This window comes from Microcaecilia unicolor, chromosome 3 (genome assembly GCF_901765095.1).
Source record: "Microcaecilia unicolor chromosome 3, aMicUni1.1, whole genome shotgun sequence".
Lineage (NCBI taxonomy): Eukaryota > Metazoa > Chordata > Amphibia > Gymnophiona > Siphonopidae > Microcaecilia > Microcaecilia unicolor.
The window spans coordinates 458,602,061-458,616,332 of NC_044033.1; the positions used below are offsets into that span (position 1 = coordinate 458,602,061).

General features: G+C 44.3%; 1 protein-coding gene across 2 annotated transcripts in view; it reads right to left on the bottom strand.

The window, feature by feature from the left end:
* ELOVL5 (ELOVL fatty acid elongase 5) overlaps positions 1-14,272 on the bottom strand; it is a 123,595-nt gene that overhangs the window by 98,547 nt on the left and 10,776 nt on the right. For both annotated transcript variants that reach the window (XM_030198965.1, XM_030198966.1), the window contains exon 3: positions 76-264. In XM_030198965.1, the coding sequence (XP_030054825.1) occupies positions 76-228 (153 nt within the window). In that variant the 5' untranslated portion in view covers positions 229-264. The remainder of the gene's footprint in view (positions 1-75; positions 265-14,272) is intronic.

The window sequence follows — 14,272 nt, forward strand, 5'->3', positions numbered from 1 at the left end:
CAAAATTGAATAACCTGTATGAGAAATGAGAATTCTTAAAAATCAAAGAATCCCAAAATCCAATCTCCCTCATACCTCATAGAACATGTACAGTGACAGTAGAGTAAGTCCAAGGTTATAAATCACTAGAATGCTCCTGCACGAGAATGGCTGCTTATTTTGAATGTACTTTGGTCCTATCCACACAATAAATAAGTATAAGATAGTGAAGAAGAAAGGTAGGCACATAGCTGTCCAGAAGGAGCCACCCTTTTACTCGGGGATCTGAAAGAAAATTGAAAAATAAAAAAGTGTTTCGTTAGTGACAGCAGAAAAAAAATTAAACTGCATATTCAATGACTAAGTCACACCCCTTTTAAAAAGTAAACTAGACTGCTCATTCTTCTCCATCTCCCAGAATACATGGCTATATAAGAAACATTCAGTTTGAAGATTCCAGACCAGCTTACAATGTCTTTTGTTATGTTCATTACTTTTCTTGAAGTAACAACACAGCAGCTTCTCTGGTAATTCACTGAGCATCACAAATGCTTTGTAGAAACCCAAGAACTTAACAGTTAACATGATAACAGAGGAAAAGATGATAGGGGGGGTGGTTTCAAATAGTGTCCCAATTAATCTGGGATACTGGAATAAATTTCTACAATGGTATGTGATGCAGGTAATATTCCAATGGAGAGCAAGCTGTAGACTAAAATTGTTTCAGGCTCCAAGGAGAAGTGTGGTTTGGGGTTGGGGGAAGTGGGGGAGAATCTGAAATATTGGCCAAAGCTAGAGATCAGAGATCAAATAAGGAATATGGTACTCTGGGCCAGAACACTCTTTAGGCTTGGTGGGCCTGAAGTAGAGAGAGAATGCATGGGGACATAGTCTGTCCCCATCCCCATGTGCTCTGTCTCCATCGCCACCCCGTCCTGCAGTTCTGTCTCCGTCCCCGCCCCATCCCCACAGAGTCTGTCCTCATCTACAGAAGCCTTGAACACATGATTTTATAGTTAAATCTTTTTATTAAAGTATAAAAGGAACATATGCTGTGCAACTCTTGTGTATAAATTGCAAATAGAAAAAATAACAACAATGAGCAGCTATAATAGCCCTCCTTCCCACCACCACACCCTCTGCCCTTCCAACTAGAAAATTACATGGGGAAAAAGTTTGTCCCCACCCATGAGCTCTGCCCCCGCCCATCCCCGTGGCTCTGTCCCCGTTCCCCATGTCATTCTCTAGCCTGAAGCCTTTAGTTGATATTGATTTCTCCATTTAATGGTGATGGGATGCACGTGGGTCCATCTTCTTGTGCTCTCATTTCCTCATGCTAATTATCTGCCAAGTTGGGCTTCTAGATACTGATAAAGCGACGTTACTTACCTGTAGCAGGTATTCTCCGAGGACAGCAGGCTGATTGTTCTCACTGATGGGTGATGCCCGATGGCAGCCCCGGATCGGAAATCTTCCTAGCAACAAAATTTGCCAGAGCCCTCACGCGCGCGTCAGTCCCTTACAAGGGAAGAGACAACTCCAAAGGGGAGGTGGACGGGTTGGTGAGAACAATCACCTGCTGTCCTCGGAGAACCTGCTACAGATAAGTAACTTCGCTTTCTCCGAGGACAAGCAAGATGCTTGTTCTCACTGATGGGGTATCCCTAGCCCCCAGGCTCACTCAACACAAACATTGGTCAATTGGACCTCGCAACGGCAAGGACATAACATAGATTGACCTAAAAAAAGAACACCTAACAGAGTGCAGCCTGGAACAGAATAAAATGGGCCTAGGAGGGTGTGGTTAAGATTCTAAACCCCAAACAAATTCTACAGCACGGACTGCCCAAACCGACTGTCGCGTCGGATATGAATGTGGGACAGATGACCACGTCGCAGTCTTGCAAATCTCTTCAATAGTGTCTGACTTCAAGTGGGCCACTGACGCCGCCATGGCTCTAATACTATGAGCCGTGACATGACCCTCCAGAGCCTGCCCAGCCTGGGCCTAAGTGAAGGAAATGCAATCTGCTATCCAATTGGAAATGGTGCGTTTCCCAACAGTCACTCCCCTTCTGTGGGATCAAAGAAACACACATTTGGGCGGACTGTCTGAATGGGCTTGTCCGCTCCACATAGAAGGCCAATGCTCGCTTGTAGTCCAATGTGTGCAACTGACGTTCAGCAGGGCGGGTATGAGGACGGGGAAAGAATGTTGGCAAGACAACTGACTGGTTCAGATGGAACTCCGACACTACCTTTGGCAAGAACTTAGGGTGAGTGCGGAGGACTACTCTGTTATGATGAATTTTAGTATATGGAGCATGGGCTACCAAGGCTTTAGCTCACTGACTCTACGAGCTGAAGTAACAGCCACCAAGAAAATGACCTTCCAGGTCAAGTACTTCAGATGGCAGGAATCAGTGGCTCAAAGGAGGCTTCATCAGCTGGATGAGAATGACGTTGAGATCCCATGACACTGTTGGAGGTTGACAGGGGGCTTTGACAAAAGCAACCTCTCATGAATCGACAAGTAAAGGCTGTCCCGAGATAGGCTTACCTTCCACACGATAATGATAAGCACTAATTGCACTAAGGTGGACCCTTACATAGTGGTCTTGAGACCAGATTCAGACAAGTGCATAAGGTATTCATGCAGGGCCTGTGTAGGACAAGAATGAGGATTCTAGGGCCTTGCTGTCACACCAGACGGCAAACCTCTTCCATTTGAAAGAATAACACCTCTTCGTGGAATCTTTTCTGGAAGCAAGCAAGACTCGGGAGACACCCTCAGAAGACCCAAGGAGGCGAAGTCTACGCTCTCAACATCCAGGCCGTGAGGGCCAGGAACGGAGGTTGGGATGCAGAAGTGCCCCCACGGAACAGATGGTTGCAGCAGCCCTTCCAAATCCCTGGAAGGATGGCTCGGAGGTGCTCGTCTAAAGTGTCTGTCGAGCAAGGCTATGGGGTCGGTACAGGCGACGAAGTCAGAATCTGCCTGGGCGCGGAGGCGGTACCAGGCTGTCCGGAAAAGAGCGCATCAACAACTCTTATATGGAGGGTGAGCGGTCTCCCGGCGTCGATGCTTCACGGGTGCCAAATCCTTCGGCATCCCGGAGCTCTCGGCACCATGATGGGAATGTGACCGATGACGATGCTTCTTTGCCTTTGCTCGAAGCACGTCACCGTACCTCCCGGTACCGACGAGGAGGACATGGAATCCAGACGCCTCTTCGGGTCCGGGTCCGAAAGAGGTTGGTCCCTGGGGGGCCTGTACTGCACGAGTCCTCGAGGCAGGTGGAGACCCACTCGATGGCTCACTGCTGCCAGCATAAGGTCTCTGGACAGCCATTACTTGCACTCCTGACGTTGATGCACTCTCCGTGCCGACATCGATACCGTCTCCGTCGATCTCGGTACCACTACCGACGTCGAAGGACCGGCACGGCTTGGAACAGGCGCTCCCACTGAGCCAATCTCGACGCTTGTGTCCGCTTTTTAAAGCAAAGACACAGAGTACAAGCGTCGGGCGATGACCACCCCAGACACTGAATACATGAAGCATGTGGATCAGTGCTGAGATTGCCCGGCTGCACAGCATGGACTTCTTGAAGCCGCTGGCTATTTTCGCGGTCATGGATGGAAAATCGCGACGGCGAAGACAAATCCGCGATGGTGCCAAAAGGGCACAAAAAGGAAAAACCCCGTACGGGCGGCCAAAATGGCCGCTCGCGACAAGGAAGGAAACTTACGGGGATAAACTAAGATTAAAGGAAAAGTTAAACTTTTTTTTTTAAACGAAAACGCTTGCTCAGAAAAAAACGAAGAGCGGCGAAAACGCTGTGAGGGCTCTCTTTGGGGTGCAGAACAGCCGAAAAAACAGCCACACTGACCGCGGAAAAAAAAAAAAAGAGACTGAGGCACGCTCCGCACTGCGGGTGGGAAGATGGTCACGCATGCGCGGTGCGCACACGTGCGCGCGAGGGCTCTGGCAAACTTTGTTGCTAGGAAGATTCCTATCTTGGGCTGCCGTCGGACATCACCCATCAGTGAGAACAAGCAGCCTGCATGTCCTCGGAGAAAGTGAGATCTGCTCTTCAGGAGACCAGATAAACACAGAAAAGAAGATAAGTGGTTTAATTAAAACTTATGTTCACACACACACAATTTCATGGATTTGTTTGAAGTGTTCACATTTTACAATGATACATACATTTTTCCTTTTTGTTTAATGTCCTATTTTGTATTTATTTTTCTTGTAAGAGCTTTTCTTGGAATGGTATAGTTTCTACAAAATAAAATGTGCACATTCCTAGTACCTGTGAAGGCATATTTTCAAAGCACTTAGACATACAAGTTACATAGATACCTACAGAACTTTGTAAATCTTTGAAAATGAGCCCCATAGTGAAATTAGTATGAGGCTTTGGTTATCGTCATGAAACGCCTAGCCACCTGCCTAGGATTACCCCGCAACCACTTAGAGGATCTATCACCAGCACAGCTCCACCTGCACCTGCCGCTTGTGCTCTACACTAGCACCCTCCTCCCACCAACTGGTTACAACTGCCTCTGCGAGTCTCTCGCTCTCAAATTATCCCCAGTGATTTCTAGGTTACTGGCACCACACTCCCAGTGCCCCCAATTCTCAGAAAGCACTCACAAACCCAACACACAAATCACCAGGATTCTTTATAATCCAGACAGAGTCAACAAACTAAATAGGTTTATTGTCACACTGGAACAATGAAATGAAAAAAAAAAAAAAAAAGAAGTGTGATCGGCAAACAACACAGGTAACCAAAATATGGATCATTATAACATTAACTAAACATTTGCGTACTTCCTAGAAAGTACCTGGGGAAATCAGGGCATATAATTCACTGAGCCTGTCTCTCTCTTCTCCCAGGCTAAGACTGAAGCAACAATTGCTAGGTAATTTCAAACTCCAGGTCAATCAGCACAGTCAAGTTTTAAAATATACTGCTCACACTCATATAGATTCCCTTCTTCACTAAGCGGAACTAAAAGAGAGTATGAACTTTTCTATAACAGCTTTCCTGCTGGCCAAACTAGAGAAATGCACTTCAAGAGTTAATAAAGGCAATTTTACAGGTTTAAAACACGCTGTTCTGTCAGTTATGGACATCATAATCAAGAAATTATCCAGAATGCAAAGTTAGCTGTTAATCTGCAAGACCACACATCTAAATTTGAGTGCCCTACTTCTAGATGCTGTATCAGGTTTAAACAGCTCTCCTTTTTCCTGTAAACCCTCTATTCCTTGAGGTCTGTATTAGACCTTGACACAAACGTGAAAACCCCCAGAGTGTACTAACTAAAATAAGTTTAGTTTCAGTATTTCTAGTCGCTGCTTCTAGGCAGATTAGAAAATGTAAAAGTAACAAAACAAATTCCATTTTACATATTCAATAAACACATCATAATAAAATGCTGGGATTGAAGTAATATATAAATAACCCATTAAATTCTATCTTCATCAGGATTACAAGTGTACCCAATCATGCCTTAATTAATAAACATTTCTGAAACAAATGTCTTTACCAACCTTCTGCAAAAAAAAAAAAAAAAGATTTATTTCCTTTCTGAACTCTTAAGGGAGCTGAATCTTAAATAAGAGTTTGTGTGTTCATATTTTTTTTTTTTAATTCTGGCAATGAAACAGAACAATTGAGATCAGAGAGATAAGTACATGGGTACAAGGTATAAAGCAGCTCAATTGAAAAAGCAACAATTATTATGAGAATATAGTAATCCAGTTCCTTCCAAGTTACTTCGAGTAGGGAATTTGATTTCCAGAATTCATTCGTTTTCTAAAAAGATATCAAATTCCACTACATTGCTACACAGAAACAAGTTCTATTCACCACTACATCACACACATTTCTATATCTAATACTTTGATCCCCCCCTCCCTTTCTGTAAAGTCACAAATTCTTGCCACGACGGTTTCAGATCATGCTGCTATTCAATCAATCATTGACTGGAAGCCAACTGACATCCTCTAAATTTTAATAGAGCTCTCTTCAAAGCAACAAATTTTATAAGCTGTATTCGACATTGAATTATTATTCATTACGCTCTCACTTGGAAACAATCAACATTGAACAAATTATAAAAAGATTGGAATCCAAGATCAAGCAAGCAGAATAACTTATACAACCTACACATAATGCAAACTATCATACTTCAAAACGAAAAGTTATTTCTTACTTGATAATTGTCTTTCCTTTAGTCGCAGCAGATGAATCCAGAGACTTGTGGGTTGTGACCATTTACCAGCAGGTGGAGATATTAATAGCATGGAATGCTCCTTGGTCAGTCAGTATTTCTCATAACAAAGATGATACAGATTTATAACATTTCTCCTTCCCCACAGGGAAAAGTGATAAACCAAGAACTGCAAGCATTTAAACCAATTACAACAGTCCATCTAAAATATAAAAATGCAGCAACAAGTTCCAACAGAGAGAAAACTGATAGAAACAGTCAGAAAATCAGGGTGGGCCTCTGGATTCTGCTGCGACTAAAGGAAAGAAATGATCACATTAGAATTCATTTTTTGTTCCTTCGCGTCAGCAGCAGATAAATCCAGAGACTTGTGGGATGTAGCAAAGAAGTCCTAAAGTAGCGTGGGAACCTGAAGCTCCTGTGGACAACAAAGATACTTCAAAAGATACAGTGGGGAAATAGTATTTGATCCCTTGCTGATTTTGTAAGTTTGCCCACTGACAAAGACATGAGCAGCCCATAATTGAAGGGTAGGTTTTGTAACAGTGGAGATAGCACATCACAAATTAAATCCGGAAAATCACATTGTGGAAAGTATATGAATTTATTTGCATTCTGCAGAGGGAAATAAGTATTTGATCCCCCACCAACCAGTAAGAGATCTGGCCCCTACAGACCAGGTAGATGCTCCAAATCAACTCGTTACCTGCATGACAGACGCTGTCGGCAATGGTCACCTGTATGAAAGACACCTGTCCACAGACTCAGTGAATCAGTCAGACTCTAACCTCTACAAAATGGCCAAGAGCAAGGAGCTGTCTAAGGATGTCAGGACAAGATCATACACCTGCACAAGGCTGGAATGGGCTACAAAACCATCAGTAAGACGCTGGGCGAGAAGGAGACAACTGTTGGTGCCATAGTAAGAAATGGAAGAAGTACAAAATGACTGTCAATCGACAAAGATCTGGGGCTCCACGCAAAATCTCACCTCGTGGGGTATCCTTGATCATGAGGAAGGTTAGAAATCAGCCTACAACTACAAGGGGGAACTTGTCAATGATCTCAAGGCAGCTGGGACCACTGTCACCACGAAAACCATTGGTAACACATTACGACATAACGGATTGCAATCCTGCAGTGCCCGCAAGGTCCCCCTGCTCCGGAAGGCACATGTGACGGCCCGTCTGAAGTTTGCCAGTGAACACCTGGATGATGCCGAGAGTGATTGGGAGAAGGTGCTGTGGTCAGATGAGACAAAAATTGAGCTCTTTGGCATGAACTCAACTCGCCGTGTTTGGAGGAAGAGAAATGCTGCCTATGACCCAAAGAACACCGTCCCACTGTCAAGCATGGAGGTGGAAATGTTATGTTTTGGGGTGTTTCTCTGCTAAGGGCACAGGACTACTTCACCGCATCAATGGGAGAATGGATGGGCCATGTACCGTACAATTCTGAGTGACAACCTCCTTCCCTCCGCCAGGGCCTTAAAAATGGGTCGTGGCTGGGTCTTCCAGCACAATGACCCAAAACATACAGCCAAGGCAACAAAGGAGTGGCTCTGGAAGAAGCACATTAGGGTCATGGAGTGGCCTAGCCAGTCACCAGACCTTAATCCCATTGAAAACTTATGGAGGAGCTGAAGATGCGAGTTGCCAAGCGACAGCCCAGAACTCTTAATGATTTAGAGATGATCTGCAAAGAGGAGTGGACCAAATTCCTCCTGACTGTGTGCAAACCTCATCATCACTACAGAAGATGTCTGACCGCTGTGCTTGCCAACAAGGGTTTTGCCACCAAGTATTAGGTCTTGTTTGCCAGAGGAATTAAATACTTATTTCCCTCTGCAGAATGCAAATAAATTCATATACTTTCCACAATGTGATTTTCCGGATTTAATTTGTGATGTGCTATCTCTCACTGTTACCAATAACCTACCCTTCAATTATGGGCTGCTCATGTCTTGTCAGTGGGCAAACTTACAAAATCAGCAAGGGATCAAATACTTATTTCCCCCACTGTACATATGACCAAGCAGAGACATCCAAACGGTAGTGCCTGGAGAAGGTATGCAAGGAAGACTGTGTCAATACACTACATATTTCCTCCAGGGAGAACAGACAGGCTTCCACCCAGGAAGTAATGACAGCCTGGGTAGAAGGTGTCCGGAATCCGGCCAGAAGTGGTTTACCCTCTAGTAACACACAGACACGATAGCCTCCTTGACCCAGCGAGCTAGCATGGCATTGGAAGCCGCATTACCTTTCTGATGTCCTGAGCAAAGCAAGAACAAATGAACTAACATAACTCGTTGGTCACTTCCAAATAGTGTAGGAGTACAGGGTAAACGTCAAGCAAGAGGGAAAGAATCAAAAGTTGACCGAGATGAAAGGTAGGAAGAAAATAGGACTGTACACCCCTTCAGGAAAATCCAGAGTATCTCGACAGGTCGAAGTCTGGAGTTCTGAACCCTGCTTGGACCAATACCTGAGCTCTGATTAAAACTAGGCTGCCCTGGATAGTACCTAGTATCTTTAAAACGAGGGTGAGCCTGACCCAACTGCTAAGAATGTTTAGCTATGTCCTCAGAAGATGCAGAGTCTTTGAAGCACCCAGATCTTTCACCCTTCACTAAGTACTCATCAAACAACAGCTTGCCCTTAGGAGGGAGCTTAACAAGTTGCTGTTTGAAGCTGCATCTGCCACCCAGTGGTGCAACCACAGCAAATGACAGGCTGTGACTGTCAAAGACATCTGCTTGGTCGATGCCCGAATCAAGTCATACAAGGAATCTGCCAAATATGCCAGCCCCATCTCCACATCTGGAAACTGAAGAGGTTGACTGTTGGGACTTCTGGAAGGAATCTGAAATCTGTTGCACCCAGATAAAGCATGCCCTCGAAGCACACAAGCTGCAGATAGCCACCTGCAGAAACAGAACTTCTGAATTGTCAGAAGACTGCACTGAATCCACCAGTTGAGACTGAGTTTGGCTTGGAGAGTCGAAGAGAGATGGAGACCAACAGCTGATAAGGAATCCCTGAAATGGTCTGATGTGGAATCTGGCCTGTGGAAGAACATCCAAGATAGAGGCCACTATGCCCAGAACTTGAACATATTCTCAGACCCCAGGACCTGGCAAGGAAAGTAGAACCTGACTTGGTGTGAATCTTTTGCTGATGAGCAACAGGAAGAAATGTCTTCCCTAAGGCTATGTCAAATATCACTCCCAGATACGCTAAGATTTGTGTTGGAAACAACTGACTTTTGTGAAATTGAATACCAATCCTAAGGACTGAAGAAGAGCTATCTTGGATGATAGGAAGAGTTGCAAATCAGCCAGTTACAAGGTATGGATAAACCTGCAATTCATCCTTGCAAAGGAAGGATGCCACTACTACCATGACCTTGAAAAAATGTCTTTGGCGATGTGGAAAGGCTGAATATGATCATAAACTGATAATATTCTTCAAGGATTGCAAATCACAAATCTTCTTTGGGAAGGTGAAATGGTAATATGAAAGCACACTTCCCAGGGAATTAGAAACTCTCCCTACTGGACTAAAACTATTACAAACTGCAATGTTCCCATTGTGAAATGTTGAACCTTGAACACTGTTGACCCTTCTGAAGTCCAAACTCAGGTGGAACGAAGCTCCCTTCTTTGGAACTATAAAGTAAATGGAATAACCTCCTGGTCCCCAATTGCAACTGGGGACAGTCTCGACTGTGCCTAAATGAAGGAGCAAACTCTATTAGCTAGTCTCCATAACCCTTTCCCCATAATTTTAAAACTTGAATTTTCTGCAACAGCATTAGCAGAGATAGTCTCTAGAAGGCACAGTGGGGCCTAGTTCATTCCTCATTCCCACCCATCCTCCCCATCTCCCACCCACCCCTAGATCAACTCTTCATTTATAGTCCATTATTTAAATAGGACAAGAGAAACTTTTCATTAAACAGTTTTAATTACATTTAATTAGTTTCTGACAAGCGAACATTAAATAAATTACAAATGACACCATATAATCTTTTCATGACTTGGTCGTAACAAAAAAAAAAAGGGCCAAGTAAAGTCGTCCAAGTGCTCGTCAGGGACGCCCTTTTTTTCAATTATGGGTCGAGGACGCCCTTATGTTAGGCAAGCCCAAGTCCCGCCTTTGCTACTCCTCCGACACACCCCGGGGAACTCTGGTTGTCCCTGCAACGAAAGCAGTTGGGGACGCCAAAATCGGCTTTCAATTTGTGTCGAAAGATGGGTGTCCTTCTCTTTCGAAAATAAGCCTGCTAATCTCTCTGCTATGGCTTTATATTCCCTGATCACCCCATTTACCCCTCGGTCATCTAGCAGTTCAACCGATTCTTTTGCCAGCTTCTTGCTTTTAATATACCTAAAAAATTCTTATGTGTTTTGCCTCCAACACAATCTTTTTTTCAAAGTCCCTCTTTGTCTTCCTTATCAGCGCTTTGCATTTGACTTGACATTCCTTATGCTGTTTATTTTCAGTCGGTTCCTTCTTCCATTTTCTGAAGGATTTTCTTTTAGCTCTAATAGCTTCCTTCACCTCACTTTTTAACCATGCTGGCTGTCGTTTGGTCTTCCTCCCTCCTTTTTTTATACATGGAATATATTTGGCCTGGGCTTCCAGGATAGTATTTTTGAACAGCATCCACGCCTGATATAAATTTTTGACCTTCGCAGTCGCCCCTAAGTTATTTTTCACCGTTCTCATTTTATCATAGTCTCCTTTTTGAAAGTTAAATGCTAACGTATTGGATTTCCTGTTTATACTTACTCCAAAGCTAATATCAAATCTGATCATATTATGATCACTGTTATCAAGGCCCCAGCACCATTACCTCCCGCACCAGATCATGTGCTCCACTTTCGTCCAGGAATTTTACCTCCCTAGCATGCCCTGTTAGTTATATTTACCCAGTCCATAACGGGGTAATTGAAATCACCCATTATTATTGTGTTGCCTAGTTTGTTAGCCTCCCTAATTTCCGATAATATTTCTACATCCGTCTGTTCATCCTGGCCAGGTGGACAGTAGCACACTCCTATCACTATCCTTTTCCCCTTTACACATGGAATTTAAATCCATAGGGATTCCAAGATGTGTTTTGTTTCCTGCAGAATTTTCAATCTATTTCATTCAAGGCCATCTTAACACGCAATGCTAACCCTCCACCAATTCGATTCACCCTATCACTATGATATAATTTGTACCCCATTATGACAGTGTCCCACTGGTTATCTTCCTTCCACCAGGTCTCAGAGATGCCTATATCTAATTTTTCATTTACTGCAATATATTCTACCTCTCCCATCTTATTTCTTAAGCTTCTGGCATTCACATATAGACATTTCAAACTATGTTTGATGTTCCTATTTACATTTTGCTCAGCAGTTTAAAGAGTTAATTTGCAATCTTTTGTCTGCTTTTTCTTTAAAGACACCTGGTCTACTATGCTCTCTACTGCAACCTCGCTATTGGGATACCCTACCTCCCCTGTTTTGGTGATATCTTTGAAAGATACCTTATTCCAAACCATGCACTTTTGAATGCCTGTCGGCCTTCCCCCAGATTCTAGTTTAAAAGTGGCTCTACCTCCTTTTTATTTGCGAATACCAGCAGCTGGTTCCACCCTGGTTAAGGTGGAGCCCATTATTCTGGAATAAGCTCCCCCTTCCCCAGAATGTTGCCCAGTTCCTAAAAGGTGGGGCCACCTGGTGTTCTCTTTTTACAACCCAAAAACAACCACTTCCACCCCGTAGAGTCACTTCCTTCCATGCGGTTTTTAACTTCCACCCTACAGAGTAATGTAACTGGATTTCCCACTGAATCCCTTTGTGATTCTGGGCAAGGGGACTAGGGGGCACCCAATGAAGATACAAAGTAGTAAATGTAAAACGAATCGGAGAAAATATTTCTTCACTCGACATGTAATTAAAGTCTGGAAATCATTGCCAGAGAATGTAGTAAAAGTGATTAGCTTAGTGGGGTTTAAAAAAAGGTTTGGACGGCTTACTAAAGGAAAAGTCCATAAACCATTATTAAAATGGGACTTGGGGAAAATCCAGTGCTTATTTCTAGAATAAGCAGCATAAAATGTATTGTACTGTTTTAGGATCTTGCTAGGTACTAGTGACCTGTATTGCCCGGTGCTGGAAACAGGATGCTGGGCCTGATGGACCATAAGTATGCACCATCACCTCATCAAAGCATTGAGACTGCAGAGTTCTGCCTGCCTCTTGGGTCCTGCACGTGGAATGGGAAGCACTCTGGAAAATGCTACCCTAGAGGTTCTGGATTTGAGCTTTCTACCCTAAGACTCTAAATTTGGCTTCCAGAACCTCTCTCCCACATTTTGCTAAGTCATTGGTACCCACATTACCAAGATAGCCAGCTCCTACCCAGCACTATCTAAAATCCTATCTAGGTGATGAGTGGTCTGCCACCTTCGCACCAGGCAGGCAAGTGAACAGGCGATCCTCACATCCACCAGCCACCCAGCTATCTACATGCCTAATTGAATCACCAACTACAACAGTAGTCCTAACCCTTCCCTCTTTGCCAGAAGCTCCTGGAGATACATCCTTGGAGCGAGAAGATATTGCATCCCTTGGTGGGCTGGTCCTGGCTACAGGATTACTTCCTGCTGCACCAAGGTGATGCTCTCCTTTTAGAATACCTACCCTCCTCAAAGGCAGCACAGGGGCTGCCAGACTGGAGGTGGGACTTCTCTACAACATCCCTGTAGGCCTCCTCTATGTACCTGTCTCCCTGAGCTCCAAATCTGCTACTGTAGCCTCAAAAGAACGGACACGTTTTCTGTAAGCTAAGACCTCTTTGCATTGAGCACATACATATAACCTCTCACCAACTGGAAGATAATTAAACATGACACTCAATGCAAAAGACTGGATAGCACCCCTCTGCTGCTGCTGTCAGCATCTTAGTATTACAGAGTTGTATAATTAAAATGTCTTAAGGCTAGGGATACCAGATTAAAAAGAGCCCTAAGATTATATGGTGCAATGTTTAATTTATTTAGTGTTTGCTTCTCAGCAAATTAAATGTAATTAAAATTGTAATGAAAACTCTCCTCTTGTTGTCCTAATTAGAATAATTGAATATAAATGAAGAGTTGAGCTAGGGGTGGGTGGGAGCTGGTAACTTCTCAAGTCATGGCCCAGGAGGCCAATGTCTTGAGAAGTTGCCAACTTGCTTCAAGTCAGCCCTAATCAACCAATTGTCCAGGGAGGGATAAGCCTGAATGCCCTGGTGCCACAGATGCACCATCACCACCATCTTAACATTTCCCACAGAACCGTAGAGCCAAAGGCACTAAGCCTAGAAACTCCCACCTGTAAAGGAGCAGAAAAAAAGAAAACCTACAGCACCTGGTATTCCCAGGCAGTCTCCCATCCAAGTAGAAACCAGTCAGGCCCAACCCTGTGAAGCTTCCAAGATCAGAGATCAGGCACACTCAGGGTGGTGGTGTGCTCATAGGCAATGCCTGTACTGTGAGTATAAAAACAGTTTTTGGTTTTTTTTTTTTTTACTGGTGAGGAAGGCTAGAGCTCTAAAGACAGGGAGGCAAGGGGGGAAGGGTGAAGCAGAGACCCAGAAGACTGAGTATGCCGGCAACCCCAGCCAGACACTCCTGGGTCCTGTGGGCCAGTTGAGTTTAGGGGCATCCCCAACAGACAAATCCAGGAGCTGCTGAAGAGCCGTCCACCACCTGCTGGAGATAGAGATGTACTGAGGTGAAGGAGGAGTTAGCCGTCTGGTATCACTGCCTTCAGCTTTGTAATCTCCATCTCCACCTGCTGGTAGTTGGACACAACCCATCAGTTCTTGGATTCATCTGCTGCATACGCTAAAGAAGAGCTGGCTCCTTTAAGATTAGGAATCCCGCTCCCAGAATCCTGTGCGGCCTCTGACGTCCTCAATGACGTCAGACACCGATGCACAGCCAATCAGGACTTTCCCCAGGCTTCCCCACACTGCTCCTCTCCTGCGCCGCTGAA